Source organism: Myripristis murdjan, chromosome 9 (assembly GCF_902150065.1).
Source record: "Myripristis murdjan chromosome 9, fMyrMur1.1, whole genome shotgun sequence".
In the NCBI taxonomy this organism is placed as follows: Eukaryota; Metazoa; Chordata; class Actinopteri; order Holocentriformes; family Holocentridae; genus Myripristis; species Myripristis murdjan.
Window position 1 is genome coordinate 22105260 of NC_043988.1, and position 18545 is coordinate 22123804.

At 40.6% G+C, this 18545-nt stretch overlaps 1 protein-coding gene across 5 annotated transcripts in view; it reads right to left on the reverse strand.

The window, feature by feature from the left end:
• The window catches only part of pde4d (phosphodiesterase 4D, cAMP-specific), a 179962-nt gene that overhangs the window by 25620 nt on the left and 135797 nt on the right, over positions 1-18545 (reverse strand). For 4 of the 5 annotated variants that reach the window (XM_030059826.1, XM_030059824.1, XM_030059825.1 and 1 more), the window contains one exon: positions 1017-1208. In XM_030059826.1, the coding sequence (XP_029915686.1) occupies positions 1017-1208 (192 nt within the window). Of the gene's footprint in view, positions 1-1016; positions 1209-12233; positions 12678-18545 lie in introns of those variants that run through there. The other variant, XM_030059828.1, reaches the window with a different exon arrangement.

Below are 18545 nucleotides of genomic sequence, written 5' to 3' on the forward strand. Positions count from 1 at the left end.
GATATAAAAGGTATCAATGATAATTTGTAATGTGGTGTTTTAAAATCTGGCAGCTGGATACTGGGTGAGGTCACGGCAGGGTCATTGGTCAAATACTAGAAAGCACTGGGCAGGAGTAAGGAGGAAGTGTAAGGTTACCGCAAGACTTTACTTTTCATCCTTTTCATTATTTGTCTTTCTCTCAGACGGGATGGAGATGCTCTGTTTTCAGTCAATATTTTTATTTCCTGTAGCACTGAGAGTACATGTAACCGGATAGCCGCCATAGTATGGGAAATGAGGAATATGCTATCAAAATACACAGGGCATTAACCCTGAAAATGCCAGCTGATGTGCTTTCGAGAGTGCACTACTAAAATGCTAAGGCGATGGGGAATGTGAATTGTAAGAGCAAAGTATTTTAGACACTTAGGCTAGTTAAAATGACTGTTCAAATCCCTCAAACTATCTTACTGAGCTTTCTCTCTCTCTCTCTCTCTCTCTCTCTCTCTCTCTCTCTCTCTCTCTCTCTCTCTATGTATGTATGTATATATATATATATATATATATAATTGACTATTTGACATCTAGAAAAGAGTCACATTAACTCTGAAATGGACTGAATCATGCTTGTGGGTATCTTTTTATTGACTGTCCTGTTTATGCTGTGGGACATGGCTAAGAATAGAGTCCTCTGTCAATGTGACACCACACAATCAGCTGTCAGTCATGCAGACTTTCCTCCACAGCAAAAGAGATGTGTGTGATGGCTATAAGATCTGGCTATAGAGGATAATAAACATCACATAAGAAATATTACACAGATTGTGCACAAAAATAGTCATAGTCATAGATACAAATATATCAATATTCACTAAAAAGTGCTTGCAAGATAAAAACTGTCAAAAAAAAATACAGAACACTGTAAAACGAGACAGCAGGGAGTGAGATTACAGAAAGAGAGGCAGAATAAACAATAGGCTGCAGAGGTATGCTGAGACATTAAGTGTAAGCATAAAAAGAAACCATCCACTCACATGTCACTGGCAATGGAGGAGTTTCGGGACATGGACTTGGGTGAGAGGTCATAGTCACTGTCAGAGCGATAGAGGAACGACTCTCTCCTCTGGCTGTGGACGAAGTTGGCCTGCAGGATGAGGCCTGACCCCGGGCTGGCCATTGGGTCCAAAGGGCTGCGACCCGATGATGTGCCATTGTCCACATCAAAACTGTATTTACACAGACAAGGAGAGAGAAAGGAGAATCATCACAATCTGAAAATGTACAAAAAACATTTAGGCTATTTGAGTGAATACTGTTAATCAGAGAAACAACGTTAGTTTTGTGAACATGTTTAGCTCTCCAGTTACTTTCCAACAGAGTAACCACAGATGTGATGCTAAAGAACCAAATTTCATGGTGTTACTATCAACAGTGATTATGAGGTACTGTTGTGGGGATGCATCAATCAGATTTTCCAACTCTGATTCAATTTTTTTTTTAAGAATGTGATTGAACCTCTGATTGAATTGATGCATTTTTCCCTGACCTTCTTCTAAAACTGGCACATAAATAAAAGGGCACAGCAAGCACAAATAGAAAAATAACAATGTCACACTGTGTTTAACTAGCTCATGACATATCAAATGTAAACACGTCAAACTTGCTAACTGTAACAGGTAACACATTAGGTACAAGCGCTCAGTGACTGAGGTGCTTATTCACATTCTGACCGTTGCAGCGCATGAAAAGTTTGTCACCATGGAAGCGTAGGCTTTCCCTCCTATCCAGTACATTAAGCAGGTTCTAATCTATGCAAAATTCAAAACATGTCAGAAATGAACTGTCAACACCAGATGGATGAGATGCCCACGCTGCTTACATTCTGCTGACTGCTGCAAATTGGCTCATATGTTTGACCACGTTCCTGATCCAGATTTTGACAGTGATTTAGAGATCACACACAACCTAATAGGTCTGTTATGACTGATGGCTGATTGATCAGTGCACCCCTAACTGTTAGAACATGCTGCAGCACTAAACCTGCCCATCAGCATTTATCTATTTTGTCAAATTCTGCATTATACAGCAAACTGACCTGCACCATCGCTGGTACACTGCACCAGTGGGAATACCTCTGCTACAACAATGCCACTGACTTAGAGTAAAGCTCCCTCTACAACAGTGACACCATTTCCCACTGTGATGTCACGATGAGCTCCTTAGTGTCTCCCAGGTGATCATTCGCCCAGGTGATGACTAATACCCACCACCAGGGATATCTACCTCACCGCCAGAGCTACCAAGCAATCCCATAATCCCTTCTGGTGTAGGTGCTGAGGTCAGTGGGGGATTCCCCATAATGTGACGCCAAACACGTATAGGCATGACGTCCCATTTGTCATAATCATCCCTCTAAATCTCATCACTATGGGAACAGCATCAGTATTAATCCGATATCGCGTACGCCTGTGCCAGTACAGGACACCCTGCTCATGTCATAGTGTGTTCACCCGCCATTGCTGATGTGTATGTGTGTGTGCAGTGAGATGTGTGTGCATGTGCATCACTATATGATGTTCTCAGAGCAGAGTGAGCAGTGTGACATGAGTGTTTGAGCCGTGTCAGCTCTGTATGTGCTGTGTGTTCAGTCATGTATCCATGTTTTTGTCTGTGTACACTGGTGTGTATGTGTGTGTGTGTGTGTGTGAGAGAGAGTGAGTGAATGAGTGAGTGAGTGAGTGTGTGTAGGAATAAACCTGAGTCTAGATTGGGTAAAACTGTCTACAACATGAACTCTGTCCTCTTGCTACTGTGAAAGAAAGAATGAATGACAGCAGTGTGTGGCTGTTTGTAGGGAATGTGTGCAAACACTGATGAAAGGGCTGAGCAATAATATCAATATTATATCAAAATTGTGATATGAGGCTTGATATCGAATGGGATTCTGTATATAGTGAAATTGTGCTATGACATTTTTACAAAAGTTTCAATAGTTATCCCTACAATATTGACACAAAGTTTGATTTTGTCCAGATCGCCCGGTCCTAATTGACAATTTTGTCAATATGTACTTTCTCATTTCCTCGTCAATACATAATTGAGAAGTGACTACCAGTGCTATTAGTACCTTCTTCCAGGCCTATATGCTGTCTTTCTATTATGTCACACTTTCAAAAATTGATGACTTATTAACTTTACTGGTGCTGGTTATAAACACCTTGAACGACATTTACTGGGTTTGCTTTGTAGGTAGAGAAAACGGGAGCTCATTTATTATTACTGCATTTTTTTAGGTTTTCTGAGACACTTTGAAAGGAAGAAGTAATTACGCTCACTTTCCTCCCTCAGGGCCGGATCACTGCATCAGGCCAGGGCTCAATCTTACACACTCAGAGCTACAACCATCTATTATGGATGGGGTCTCTCGCTTGCTCTCTCTCTCTCTCACACACACACGCATACCATGTGAAACCAGAGAAACCATACACCAGCAATCCCTGCCTTCTCTCTTCTGCAGCTTATCCACAAGACATTATTTTCCACCTCCACCCATCCCATCCATCTGTGCTACAGAAGAGACAAATAATGGGGCTATGCTCATTCTCAGAAATTGTTCAAGGATGACAGTATGTACACAGGATGGTCAGTATTCTCTAAGGTCCAAATTAAAGCCAGATTGCTGCCTATTACCATGAGAGTAAACCTTGTTATCACTTGATAAACTGTAAGATAAACAACACATAAGGAAGAGAGCCTAATCAGTGGCTTCCTTAATCAAGCAGAAGCACTGTAACCTCAAGGATTTTTTTTTCAAGTTAGAGTAAAAAACATTGGTTACTAGAACTGTTACTTTTCACCTCTGGCACAACGGGTAATCCTTTTATTTTCAAATCTATGTCGAACACAGCCACAACAACTGCACAGGACATGCCAGCCATATTTTCCACAACAACGACATAGGTAAATGCTGAGTTATCGCTCTGTGATCTCTCTGCAATGGCAGGAGCTCAGTGAGAGTGAACTCTGGTTGCAGAGTGAAATAGTTTGGCCCTCTGCCTGATGACCGAGGAAAGGGCAATCATATTGTCCTCCTCTGTCTGCCTCCAGCTACCTCTTTAACTCAGACACACACAAAGGGTGGAAATCACTAATTACACTTATTCATTCACTTACTGTCATTAAATAGCTTTTTGTGAAATTGTACTTTTGAGTATTGTTTAAATGAGTAGTTTTACTTAAGTACATTTTTATTATGCTTATAATTCATTACATTTTAGATCATATACATTTGAGTACATATGTTGTGGTTCTCATTAAGCAACAGGAAGTGGACCACTGTTAAATGAGGCATCATTCAAAGTGAATGGTGATTCATTAAAGACGAGAATGACAATCAGGCACTTTATTTTATCATTTCTGACTTCCTGTTAATAGTTAAATATTTCACTCATCCTTTGAGAAACACATGCAAAAGATCACATGTAGCACAGTTCTTTTTTCTAAAAAGTAACTTTTAACTTTTACTTTGAGAACATTTTAAATGAGCTATTTTTCATTTTCACTTAAAGTGATACTGTGTGAGTTTCTAAATGTCTGGTAAATGTGACTCTTTCTCAACATCTTTTTTGGCTGCCGAATAGTGATGTAGACCCCACAAAGATCATGCACAAAGACGAGGAGTGGGATAAAGAACAAAAGCAGAGACAGCTAATGAACGAAGTCGACAGACACACGATGAGAGACATGGATCAACCAGTGAGCCGCACCCTGCCAGGTCAGTTTCTACATCTTATAACACTATTAAACCCTGCACGTAAAATATCAGCAAAGTAACAATACTTTTACTTGATTTGGACATTCTGGTGCTCTTACCACCATTGCACACTGTTTCCTTACACCATGGAAGGAATAAAGAAGGAAAGGACAATACATCACAGCAACAGCCACTGGTGCCATTAGTAATGGGAGTGGCATGGAAAATCAAACTATAAACCATTATAATTAAAAACCACTATAATTCCACTATAATTCAGCCATTTGAACTTTGACAGGACAGAGATCCTATATAACAAAACACACCTTACACAATGTCTGTTTTCGATGGATACAAGACCCACCATCGTTTTAAGCTGGGCTTCACACAAGGCTCTAGGCAGTTGCTGCACAGACTCCTGATGTTTTGAGGCCAATCACAAGGACAACAAATGTGCACACTGGACAAAAACCAGCAGGCTGTATTATGTAAAGTGTGTTTTGTTATAGAGTTGAATCTTGGTCCTGTCATAGCTCAAATGGCAGAGCTATAGCGGTGTGTAATTAGAGTTTCCATGCCTGTCCCATTCACTTCAATGCCAGTGGTAAAAGAGTGGCTATCGCGGTGACGTAAGTGTGACGTATTGTCTTTTCCTTCATTATTTGTTCCTTGTCCTACATAACTCATCCCAACTTCTGTGTCTGATCCCTGCTTTTTACATTCTGTGCTGGAACAAAAGCATCTGACTCCAAAGCAGTATTAAATAACACCCCCCCAACCACATACACACACACACACACACACACACACACACACACAGACGTGTATGTGTCCCATCCCCGCCCCCTTATCATATCAAGTGACTGACTGATACTTTCCACCTGTTGTTCCGACTGTAGTTGTGAAACCACAGCCACACACGCACACACACACAAACACACAAGCTCTCATAAGTGTCTCATAGCTTCTCATTCCAACAGGGTTAGTCCAGTCTCTAGCTGCCTTGTGTGGTAAGTGTGCATGGGTGTGATAAGTGCGTATGGGTGTTCGCCTCATGTCAGTGAAAAAGATAGACAGACGCATGGCAGATAAGGAAGTAGTGAAAGTGTTGAAACGTAACCCTCAGCATATGTTGAGCAACTGACTCATTCTCACACACATCCTGACGTCACAGACCACAGAGTTCAGCCAGTCCACTGACGCGTAACCCTGCTATCAAACACACATCATCACACACTCACACACACCTCATACACTGGATATGTAAAGCATTGACTACATCGACACACCCTTTTTGGAAACCCTTGAAATAATTTTCACCACTAGCTTGCTGTGGTGTTGCACCAGCATTGACATCACAGAGGGAACGTTTGGCTTGTTGTCCACTCTGACAAGAAACAGCAGCCTTTGATAAGGAAGCATAAGCCAAAAGAATGGGCCAAAAATATCAACACCCTTGTGACTGTGCTGTGAGATGCAATGTAGAAAAGTACAGCTACATCTCCACAGTTTTTTTTTTTTTTTTTTTTTTCACAACTGAGGAAGACATACAACATACCTCAGACTAGGGACTAAGATAAAAGGAAACTAAACCAAAAAAGGGAGTGATCCAGGCCTAGAACTGAAGCATTTACTGTAGTAACACTGGACAGGTGACAGGGAGCACTTTCAAGTTGGCCCAGATGTCCTGTCTGCTCAACATCACAGCTTAACATCTCATCTGCAGAAGCCATATATGTTCTTACTTTCCCCAGATGTATCCAGAGTTTAAAACTCCCACTGACTTTCCCTTCCATCTTTACAGAATCAACAGGGACAGGCAGAGTTAGGAAAGCTGCATCTTTGGTATTTTTCCAAAACAGTGAACAGCAGTTGCTCTCAGTGTCCCAGTCAGAGAGAAGTAATCAAAAGAAGTCCAGTTTTCAACTTTTGTATATAAACATGATTATAACTAAACTATGCAAAACCTAACTTTGCAAAACAGAGACCTGAAAATCTGTCTTTGCTCTGCTCTGCACTCTTTTTCTGCAGGAAAACATGAAAGGTTTTCAGCGTCTAACTGAGTAATTGTGTTCTAGTCAGGGTGAAAATGCCCCTGAAACAGCATTTGACCATGGGATGCAGAGACTCTGCCCTGAAACCCAGACGAATGAAATTCATTTCGGTGGGTCAGCAGATCTTGAAGGTAGACCTATCACTTACTGCCTTATAAGTGACATATCACTTTCTGCATTTAAATGTACTTTAAAGTACTTCACAAAAAAAAAAAAAAAAAAAAAAAAAAACATTTTCAAGCAATTACAAATTGTTACATCAAAATTTTATGGTAGGTTTTACAGGCTGCCTTTCTATACCTGCAGATATGATCGGGGTAAAAACTCCACCATATCAGCTGTATAATTTAGGGATTTTTAATTGTCATTCTAATATATAACTCCCACTTTAGCTGTGTTTATGCACTAGTAATCTGGTGATATTAATTAACAAGAACAGGCAAGACATGAAGATTCAATTCACCACAAATCCCACAGCAGTAGCGTTTCCTGTTAGAGTTTCAGGTTGAAACTTAATATTTTGGGGGTTGTATGCTGCAAGGGAAAAAAAAAAAAAATCAAACGCACTGTAACAGGGCACTGCTAGGTCAAAACATGATGAGGTTGTAAGGGCGCTGAGATAGATGAGTAGCGGCTACTGTGACTTTATACTGTAGGACGTTGCTGGGTCACACACATGCCCGAGGACAGTCAACAGCACAGCTCTTTCTTTTCTCCCTCCCTTTGTCTTTCTCCATCACAACTGTCTCAATCTGCCATCTTTTTCTTTCTCTCTCTCTTTTTCTAAAGCACACACACACACACACACACACACACACACATCAACTGCATAGCACACATCAATGATTCATTCATTCTCAGCCACAGGAGTTAACTTGACTGTACGTAGAGGTCAGGCCATAGTGCCTTTGATAACCAATATGCTTCGAAGAAAAGATAATGACACACTGCGCTCCCAAAAATTACTCAGAGGTGTTGGGCAAGAAAATTTCCCACACTGCTGAAAAGAGAGTCTGAAAAAAATTGCGTTTTTTTTTTTTTTTTTTTTTTTTTTTTTTGGTTATTGCTGTTTTTTTGCCCTAAAATGCAAAGCAGTGCAGGGCATGAGGTTCAGAGTAAAATCTACACTACAGCTAAAACTGGGTCAAAAATAAGCACAGCTGCAGAATTACACAGTCACCACTGGTAAAAATATTTCTTAGGAAAAACACTTCAATGAAGGCTATGTAAACAAAGTGTGGAGAAGAGAGCTATATATTGAAGCAGACAGAGGGAAGACGACACTGGATTTATTTTAGAAAGCTGTGAGGACAGAGGGGAGCATGCACAGGGGGGAGGACAAGGAGAGAGGCATCAGGACTGTGTGTGTGTGTGTCTCTATGTATGTGTGTGTGTGTGTGCATAAGCATTTAAGCACTTAAAGTAAGCCTCTATAGTTATATTTGAATTTATGGGCACAAGCACGTGTTTTGCATGCTTATAATTGTATCAGTGGGTGAGTGTGTGTGTGTGTGTGTGTGTGTGTGTGTGTGTGTGTGTGTGTGTGTGTGTGTGTGTGTGTGAATGTGTTTTATAGACTGTATAGCAATGTCCTAACCTTGGCCATGTCCTAAATTCAACAACCCATAAAAAATAATCTAAAAAAATACGTGACAGAGAGGCAGGGGAACAGATGACACTTTTGACATCCCATACACACACATAAGATCCGGAGAGGAAAAGGCAAATCTAGTTTGGTGACAAACTGAATGTCACGGGACACGATGACGTCACAGAGCCAACACTTTGATGTCTACTATACGTGTTTACACTCCTGACCACTTTAAATAGACAACACTGCAGTGCAGGTAAAAGACAATGTGCTCTGCCAAATCAAACAGTAAAGTGTTTCTATTTTATATTAAGGGATGTGAACCATGGTGACTCAGTGACTGTTGACAATGTGCTTTCTAAAGTGAGCTATGAATCCTAGTTTAAACACATTCTAACATCTAGGAATGCAGTTTTGTTCAAGTTGGCAGGTGAACCATTTTGATAGATACCAAGAAGATACCAAATATATGCTGTTGAATTACAGGGAAATATGCATAAAACAAGCCTCAAGACAACTAGATATTTTCTATTTGATGTAATGGTGTATCCATGAAACAATGGCATCTTGGCTTTGAATATTTCCCTCGATATAAATGTGATGTAGCTTGAATTGATGCATTACAATCTACAGATACAGAATATAAAGTTGCCATTGTTGTACAACATAAAAAAAGTTTGTTTTGTTTTGTTTTGTTTTTAACAGGGATACAGAAAAGAGACAGAAGGATCACAGATATTGTCAGGTCACTGACCAATTGATTGAATTTTCAAAATATAATTGTTTGAATGAGAAAGTGGAGCTGCTGATGGGAAAACCCAAAATGTACATCAGTGAATTGGATCCACCTTCTCATTCAAACAGTTTTACTATGAAAAGTCAGCGGTCAGCGTAAAAAACTAGTATGACCACTGCTTCCTTATGCAATAGTCTTTGAGTCATGTTTTTAACTAATATAGTAACTATATTTTTGAGTGGAAAGTCATTTTTGAGAGCACAATACACATGAATGGGTAGGTGAAAAATAGCAGAGCTCCCGGTGAATTTGAGTGTCAGAGTATAGACGTATTGAGCTCAAGAAGACATGTGTGGCTCATGTGTTACAAAACTTCTCTGACGCTTTAAGTTTACGGAACTCTCTCTCTCTCTCTCTCTCTCTCTCTCTCTCTCTCTCTGTCTCTCTCTCTCTCTCTGTCTCTCTCTCTCTGTCTCTCTGTTTTTTCTTGCAATCTGTTGTCAGGCATGAGTGAAGTGAATCCTTTACTTTAGTCGTGATACTGCTTCAGCGCTTGCTGTCACTGTGCCATTCAAAACAATCAGCGAAGCATGAGAGACATACAAAGACGTCACCATGGTAATGCACTGTCCTCTCCATTCACAAGGTTCAAAGTATTAAAAAACAAGCATGTTCCCTTTCCATACTGATTATGCTCTGCTAAGTATCAATCTGTTCTCGCTCCTCTTCATTATTTCAGGTATTTCTTGGGAACACCTGAGGTCAGATCTGGGAAATATGTAAGATGACCTACACGGTGTAGGGCCACATGGGGCAAGATAACCTATGACCTTTGGTATTTACAGCCTCCTTGAGATGCCTGACTGGGAACTGACAAAGAGCAGATGCAAACACTTAGCTAGGCCCAGTCCAGCTAAAGTCACACATTCCCCACTCCTTCACGCTTTATCTTACCACACACCATATCATCATTGCTCATTTTAGTGTGTGAAAAAGGTGTGGTGCTTACAACATTCACAAACATCAGCCTGTCTTTCTCTCCCTCCTCTCCTCACATTTACGCTGGTGGACACTCAAATGTCTGCGTATGCAAACTTTGGCCTATGTTTACCTGGTTGGGTGGATGGGAGGTGGGGGGTTGAGCCCAGGGGGCAAGTCACACCCTGAACCATAACATTATCTAAAACACACACACTCAAACATGAGCACACGTGGACACACGACCATTCATAAACAGGCATGCACACTGTGGCAGTTTGATGGTTGAAGAGGTCAGAGAGTCATCTGAAAAATACGGCAAAAGTTCATTTGCCCAAATCCACAATGGACAGATGAAATTTCAGGTTTAACTAATCTAACAATCAGTGTGCCAATAATCACCTGTCCCAACATTTCCATCTATTTCCATAATAAACAAATTAGATGTAGACAGAGGCATATGCTTCTATAAACATACAGTTCAGACAGATATACAAATACTTTATTACTGTGTCTAGAGGGTTTATCTCACTGAGAATAACTGACATGGATGGCCCAGAGTGACTACCACACTATAGCACATGTGCACATACAGTGCAAAAACACATCCACCCTAACACAGAAAGCACTGATTTCCATGCACTTCCATTCTTCTCTGCAAAAAGAAATCATAAGTGTAAAACAAGTCTCTAAGCAGTGCTCTCTGCAAACCTGAAGTTCAAAGAAGTAAAAAAAAAAGAAAAGAAAAGAAAAGAAAGAAAAATCAATAAGGGGAAACAATAAAATAAACTATATAAGAAGACAGAACAGTAAATAACTGAATAGAGGAGGGCAGGACAGATGGAGGGGCGGCACGCTTTGTCCAGCTGAATACTGTTTTTGGTAGCCATTCAAGAGGCTGGCTCATACTAGCCGAGCACTGCCAATTTCTAGGTTTCAACAAGAGAGATCCACATTCTGCATTCAGCTCTAAAACTAACAGTCAGTGGCAAGCTCAAGGTGTCTTGCAACAGTCAGGTAACAGCGGCACTGTGACTTTAATCCCCTCTCACTCAGCATTCTGCATCCAACCATAACGCGTCATTCAGCCTCATTCTTCACTGAACTGTAACCCTCCAAAGACCTAATTAATGGTGAGTCTTTATTTTCACACAAGCCTAATTTCCGGCCAGTGAGGTTGTAGGGAAGGATAATGAGCTGACAGTGTGAGAACAGAGCAAACCCTGCAGGGAGGTCCGTCAGGTTTCCAGCACATGCTTGAAGGGGCCCGTGGACAAACCCACCCCACCCCAACCCCCCAGGACACTGTGTGTTTGCCCAGGACTGTTCTGCCCCGTTACAGCACTGCCTGAGAGTACCTCAGAGGAAAACTGTGAAAATAAACTTCCAGTGTTAAAGCGAAAAGGGCAGATCCAGTTTCTTAGCAGGCAATGAGCGCTGACAGCCAAGGACAAGTTGAGACAGGAGGGGGAAGCAGACCAGAGGGGGAGGGCAGGGCCATTTGCGCCCCTGGCACTGCAATCTACATCCCGTCTCTTTATCTGAAGCCATGTGTGGATCTTCTGAACGATTTTATACAATGAATAGACAGTGTGTTCTGATCAAAAGGAGAAACATGCCAGGGTCAGGACAATAACAAATGACATGTTCTTTTTACAGAACATCATATGCTTGTCAGATAAAGCAGATCATACACTGGAAGGAAGGACAGCAAGCAAACCTAATCTTCTGCGTCCAGAACATGGCATGTCTTATAGAGAAAACAAACAAACAAAAAAAAATCTTAGAGAGAAACCCTGAAAGTGACATATCTGCAGGGGACAGGGTGTTTGTTTTGCAGTGAACTCAGGAAGAAGGGGGGGGAGGTTTCACTAGAGAAGTGGGTAAGCGAGTGATGGGAGTTCAGATGACAGTTCTAAGATACACAAATGGTGTTACATAGAGTGCAGCAAATTAATGGAGAGGGAAAACTGAAAAAAAAAAATGAAAGGGGCTAAGCCGGTCTCGTGGGGTAGTATTAGTGAGAGTGGCACAGCAGGGAGAAAGACTAGGAGGCAGGCACATGACCAAATGGAGAAAGACACAAATAACAGGATAAACATGGATACTGCCAGTGGTGAAAGTTACTTATCAATTTACCATATTCCCTCCGTGTTCCTCAGAGAGCTGGTGGAACGCGACCGAGGCTTAAGAATGATACTCATGGTGCTGCTTGTCCTTCGACATCCACAAACGCCACACACGCCCACACACACACACTTGAAACCACACACACACACCCTCAGGTCCACCTGGAGCGCTCTGGCCAGCCCTCCTCTGAGGTCTGACCACAGCTGACTGCACTCCTCGCTGGGTTGAAGCGATCCAGCAGCTCCCTCTTCCAGCGTTAGTCCAGCGCAGCAGTCAGTCCTGCTGAGTCGGACGAGGCTGATGGTGAGCTCAGACGGATCAAGTCTTCCGTCCAACAGTATTTCACACTCTGGTTCCTCTGCGAGCTTGGATAGTGTGACAGTCGGTTGTTCTTTCTCCCACTCTGTCTCTCTCTCTCTCTCTCTGTCTGTCTCCCTCCCTCTCCCTCTCTCTCTCTCTCACTTGTCTTGTTTGCCAGATCGGCGTGAGATCTTCCTCTCTCCTGATCCAACCATTCACTCTTTTTCTCACCCTTCTTTCACTTACTACTCTCTCTCTTTCAAGTCACCGTGTTTTCCTGACTTCTGAAATTAAACTCTCCTCCTCTTTCCACCACACTTTTCCCCTCCTCCTTCCCTCTCCTTCGTGCTCTCTTTTTACGACTCTTTGAGTTACATGACTCTCCTTCTCTCTCTCTTTCTTACTCTATCTCCGATATGCACCCTGGGTATGTCTAGAGTGGGAGGGGTTGTTTTGGCTGTAGTAATTCCTTCAAGGGCGGGACTTGTATCCCCTAGTAATCCTGACAATTGTCTCAAATGTCAATCAGTTGGCAGCCATGGTAACATAAAACCAGCAGCTAAAGCATGCCAATGTGCTAGAGAGAGTATACAAAAATAGCATCTAGCAAGTATCATCAAGCAATTCCATAAAGCAGAAACAATAAACTGGAAATTGAAGGCTTTTCTGGAAAGATTGTGTTAAATCCTTTAAAGGGGTGATGATTTAGTTTAGAAGTAAAGTAAACAAACAGAGCACGATCAATAGCACACCATTATAAAAAATGAAAATACAATGTGGGGGGAGCAGCCTGAACAACCAGGAAAAGTGTGGGAAAGGTAGCTGAAAGATTGATTTGTGACAGATGACAAATGTTTGAAGAGAGAGCAGGAAATGGGGTGAGGATGAAGGGAATGAGAAAGGGCACAAAGAATGAGGGGAATGAGTTAAAGACAAACATGCAGCTCCAAGTTTCTAGTTTGCTACTTTCCACTCCCATTTCCTCTCTTTGCATATATAGTGGTTCTCTATGCCCCCTGCCTCCACACAACTTTTTTAATGGCAAACGGCAATGAATCGAATCATCCCAAAGCAACACATTTTAGCACTTATTAAAGACCTAGTTTTATTCCACAAAAAACTTTTACACGAATTGTGAGGAGTCTTGTTGTGTATAAAAGTGGGATCAACAGTTCTTTGCTGTCTACAAAAATGGGTCAAATGCGAAGCTCTGACGGCATCATATCCTGAGTTGTGTGCCAGAAAGCTGACATTAGCGCTAACATCAGTGCTAGCAACTCTACCAGGCAAGCAGGTGTGCCCAGCTGTCTGGCACATCAATCAAAACCAACATTAGAGTGAGAAACCTGAAAAAAAAACAAAAAAAAAACGAGTATGGTGAGATTAAATATAGAGCACTGTTTTTTAGATTTGCATACAATGCACATACAATACTGAGCATGTTCATGCACGCACACACACAAACACACACACACACACACACACACACACTTGATGAAGACCTGACAAAAACAGGTGTAAGAGTATCATTACAGAACACCCTTTGAGCATTTGTTCTTCAATGTTATACACTAAGAGCAAATTCAAATTCAACACAAAACCGACTCTCTCTCAACCAGCTATATCAGGCCAGACCTTGCACCTCTTGACGTCTGAAAAGAGAGCAAACCAAAATAAATATTTGTCCAAAATAAATCTCCTTTGAGGATGAAGCACAAACATAGCCAACATTTAGTAAAAAGTAGGACTTCAACAATTTCCACATCTCTTATTGCAGCTGCAAATTGTGCAAGTGCAACTTTTCTAAGAAAGTGCAGAATCAATGAAAATCTAAGCAAATACTTTCTAAAACCAGTAATAACGAATGCAGACAAATTCAAAACATATTGCATACACAAACACTAGTAGACACACAATAGCATCCACACAAAGATTATTCCAGCCCACTAATCTATAAAGCAATGGGAATGCTTCTTCGTCATCAATACTGAAACCAGCCAGCGATGTAAGTCATGACAACAAAGTGACATCAGTCCCTTTGTAGAGGAGGAACGGGCTTAGTGGAGAGACAGAGAGGAGAAGGGGCCTCACCACTTCAAGGATAATACATGCATCTCCAGCTCTTATGAAAGAAGAGCATGCTGCTTACTGCCCCCACACACAGAAAAACTATGGTCATCCACTTCATTCCAACTGCTGCTCAAGAGCAAATTACATGCACATTTATGTCACAGAAGAATGGAGAGAGACCTACGAAAACAGCGAGATGCAAGTCATACACTGATTTGATACACATATGCAACGTTTGAGTATGCATGCATTTGCACGCACATTCAAAGGGACATATGTGAGCAAACACGCACTCACTCACTCCAGACACACAGAGTCTGTAGAGTCCATAGTGCATGACAGTGCATTGACTGATGGCTAACGTCAGAAGAGTTCAGTGCTTTACCTTCACGTGCACTTTACCCCGTGTATATCGTTCCCTTCACATACACACATGCATGTGAGCTGTCAATCACTTTCATGTACATCACCTCACAGACACACAAAGAGGCCCTGCACAGCTCTAAAAATAAAAGCAAAGTTGAGACATCAGATAATAAAGTGTAACCATGTGTTTACTGTACACTTATGTACATATAGTTTCCCAACAATATCTGTCTATCCATTTCAAATTTTGAGGCACACACATGAAGTCAAATAAATATGGCATTTTATCTCTTCCTTTTCCATGAGATCAACCCTGCTGTTTTGACAGAAGGGTTGATCTCATGCTGGCTAGAAGGAAGAAGGATGGCAAGTCTCACCCTGAGGTGCAGTGACCATGTGTGGACCATTTGGAGGGAGTTAAGTTGAATGGGCACATCTAATAGTTCCAGTGTAGCATGGCCGAATGATGTAGTTCAGTTTAGCATGGTCACAGTGGTGAAACTAATCCTGTTATTACGGTCTTCACATTCCATGGGGGTCAGGCCAAAAACAACAAAACAAGTCGCCTTAAAACTTCTGGGACATTTGCAACCCTTTCCTTCACACTGAGACCATTAAATTCAAGCACCAAAACAGAACATAAAGGCAGCATGACGCTTACAAAGTCACCTTACTGAGTTAAAGATTTCCTTCAAAACCTGTATTATAGGATAGCTGAAGTCTATGGAACTAAATTGTTGCCAAAACCTACTAACATGTTTTACAAATGCCCTACGATTTACTAACAAACATAGTGTGGTTTACAAATACAAAACACCATTAACAAACGAATGTATTTTGTTTTGCAAATAAGAAATGTAGCAATCAAACAAATACAAACCATACTTCTAATACATCATGCTCCAAGAAAAGAAAAAAAAAATCAATTCTTACAAGTACAAAAAAATAGTTCCTACAAAGACAAAAATATATCATGGGACTTTTGGCAGCAGGTGGTGCCATGAGTTGATTTAAAGTAGCCTAGATCACTATGCCGGGTGGTTGAACAGAGCAAAGAACAGCCACTGCTAACTGCCACTGGGTGATATGTTCAAGTATTACAAATATACAAGTTAGTTCTGAACACAATATCTTAATATCAGGGTCCCTGGGTCGAAATCACCTCATGTGATCCACCACTTAAAGTAATCTTGGTGGAGAAGAACCTGAATGTTTTTACACCCATGTTCTAGTGCTATGTGCATGAATTAGAGGAGAAAATCCAGCTTTTTTCTTTCTTTTTTTTTTTAACAAAGCCTTGCTAAGCTTAGCATCCCATTGCAGTTGGCAGTGGTTGTTCTCTGCCCTGCTCAACCTCCCAGTGTAGCAAACTCGGCTTGTTTAAATTCACTCATAGCACTGCCTGCTGTTGTAAAGGGTGAATTACATACAACATTTCTGAGAAAATTGTACCAAAAGTCACAAGGTATGTTTTTTGTCTTTTTAGGAAATCATTTTTTTTTTGTACTTGTAAGAACTGATGTTTTTGGAGCATGATATATAAGAAAGATGTTATGTATTTGTTTGATGGGTTGTGTTTTGTATTTCCAAACCACACAATGTTTGCTAGTGAATCATAGGACATTTGTTAAACATGTTTTGTTTGTTAGTTTTTGACAGCGATTTAGCTCCATAGAAGGTTACTAGGTTGCCCAACCTGATTAGACATTCTGAGAGGAAAGCTGAGAGAGGAATTTCTCAAGACCTGATTGTTTGCTCTTAAAGAGACAGATGTACTCGCAATCAAAAAGCAATCTGCACTCACATATTTTAGTGCACTGCAGCAGTCAGTTATGAATGGGTTTGCATGAAAAACTGTGGAAAGGCTGGTCATGGGCCAAGGAGAAGTCACTGACTTTTCACACAGATTGGTCAATGGCTTCTTTTAAATACACAAGTAACTTTCAATAAGATTCATGCAACATCATAAAACTTTGTGGAAAAATTAGTCATGCAGAATGGAGGATCTGGATCACTTCTCACACCGACTGGCTGGAGGAGTAGGTAGCAGTGGGCATGATTAATTTTTGGTGAACATCAAACATGTGGAAGTGGAAGATCTTTAGAATTACATGGTACTGGCAGAGATACACCCACTATTGAGTAGTTTATTGTCTGTACTATGTCTTGAAAAAGTGTGAGAACTAAAAAAACAACTTGACAGGCAAGGTTCAATCTGTAGGAAGCAGACATGTTACGTCACATGCATGTCATGCACCCAAACTAGAGACAAACAATTCATTCAGCAAGAATTCAAACTCCTCAACAATACATTTCAAACCCAACAACTTTTTTTTTTTTTAAATCTAAAATAACTGTGCAGTATGCATCAAAAGATATACACCTGAACAATGAAGCATGGAGTGAAAACATGGACATTTCTGTCATCATACAGTATCTGTTATAACTGTCAAAGCATCAACTTCCCATTAAAAGTTAAAAACAAGTTAATTACCTTTAAAGCAATAACTTTTTCCATATTTGCTCAATAATTATTACATTGCTGAAAAGCTTGATTGGTATTCAGTGTATTAGATATGTAAGATGCCAAAGACTAATAGCTACACTATAAATATTCATCAGTTTTAATAGGATCTTGATTAACAGCACATGAATGTACAGTTCATAAACTGAAAGTTTAAGCTCAAGTATTGTTAGCAAAAGCCCAATAAAAGCTGATTATATTTGTTTCACTTGTTGTATGACATTAAATGGAAATGTAAAAATGCAATGGAAATTCGCTGCATGCATAGGATTACTACAGCCTGACCTGGAAATTATTTACATAGATTTATTACATTAAACAATTTTATTAGGTTAAGCACACATCTAAATCATCATGTCTATTCATTAGTAATATGGAAAGCACTAATGTAGAGAGCCACTTGTATTTTAGTTTAGAAAGACGCTGGTGCCACCTAGTGGTGAAATAAAAATCAATTTCTTGCCATACACTGACTGCATGGGATATGTCAGCACAGCATATCATAAAAAGACAAATTGACAAACTGATTGATTTTGTTTCAAAGAGAGAACACTGCTTCCATGAAGCAGGTGTAAGGCATAGATAATAGGTGATATAAATAGCACAACCTGAAGCAAGGCATTGAACACAGATGGCTGGGCATCAGTATTGACAAGACAAGGTTTTAGAAATGCAGCCCATTTAAGGTTCCACCCATTTCAATATGCCTACAAGACCACCAACTATTATCTAAGGTTTATATGGAATAATATCTATGCCTTCATGGAATATTACACACACTCACAGACACAGACACTTAAGGCTATATTGCATATTCAAGCACATACGCAGAGACACACAAAATAGAATTGCAGACACAGACAGGCACAGGCATACAGCAAATGAGCTCGCACATCCTATTTATGTCTGGGGTCTCTGAGTGCATATTAGTCAGAGAAAAGTGGAAAAAATAGGCAGTGCAAGGTCTTAAAACTTCCAGAATTAGCTCTAATGGGTGGAGAGTGCTCTGACTATTAGCTTACTCACTCCCCTGGTTAGTGAAGACCCGTTCTCCTGAACAC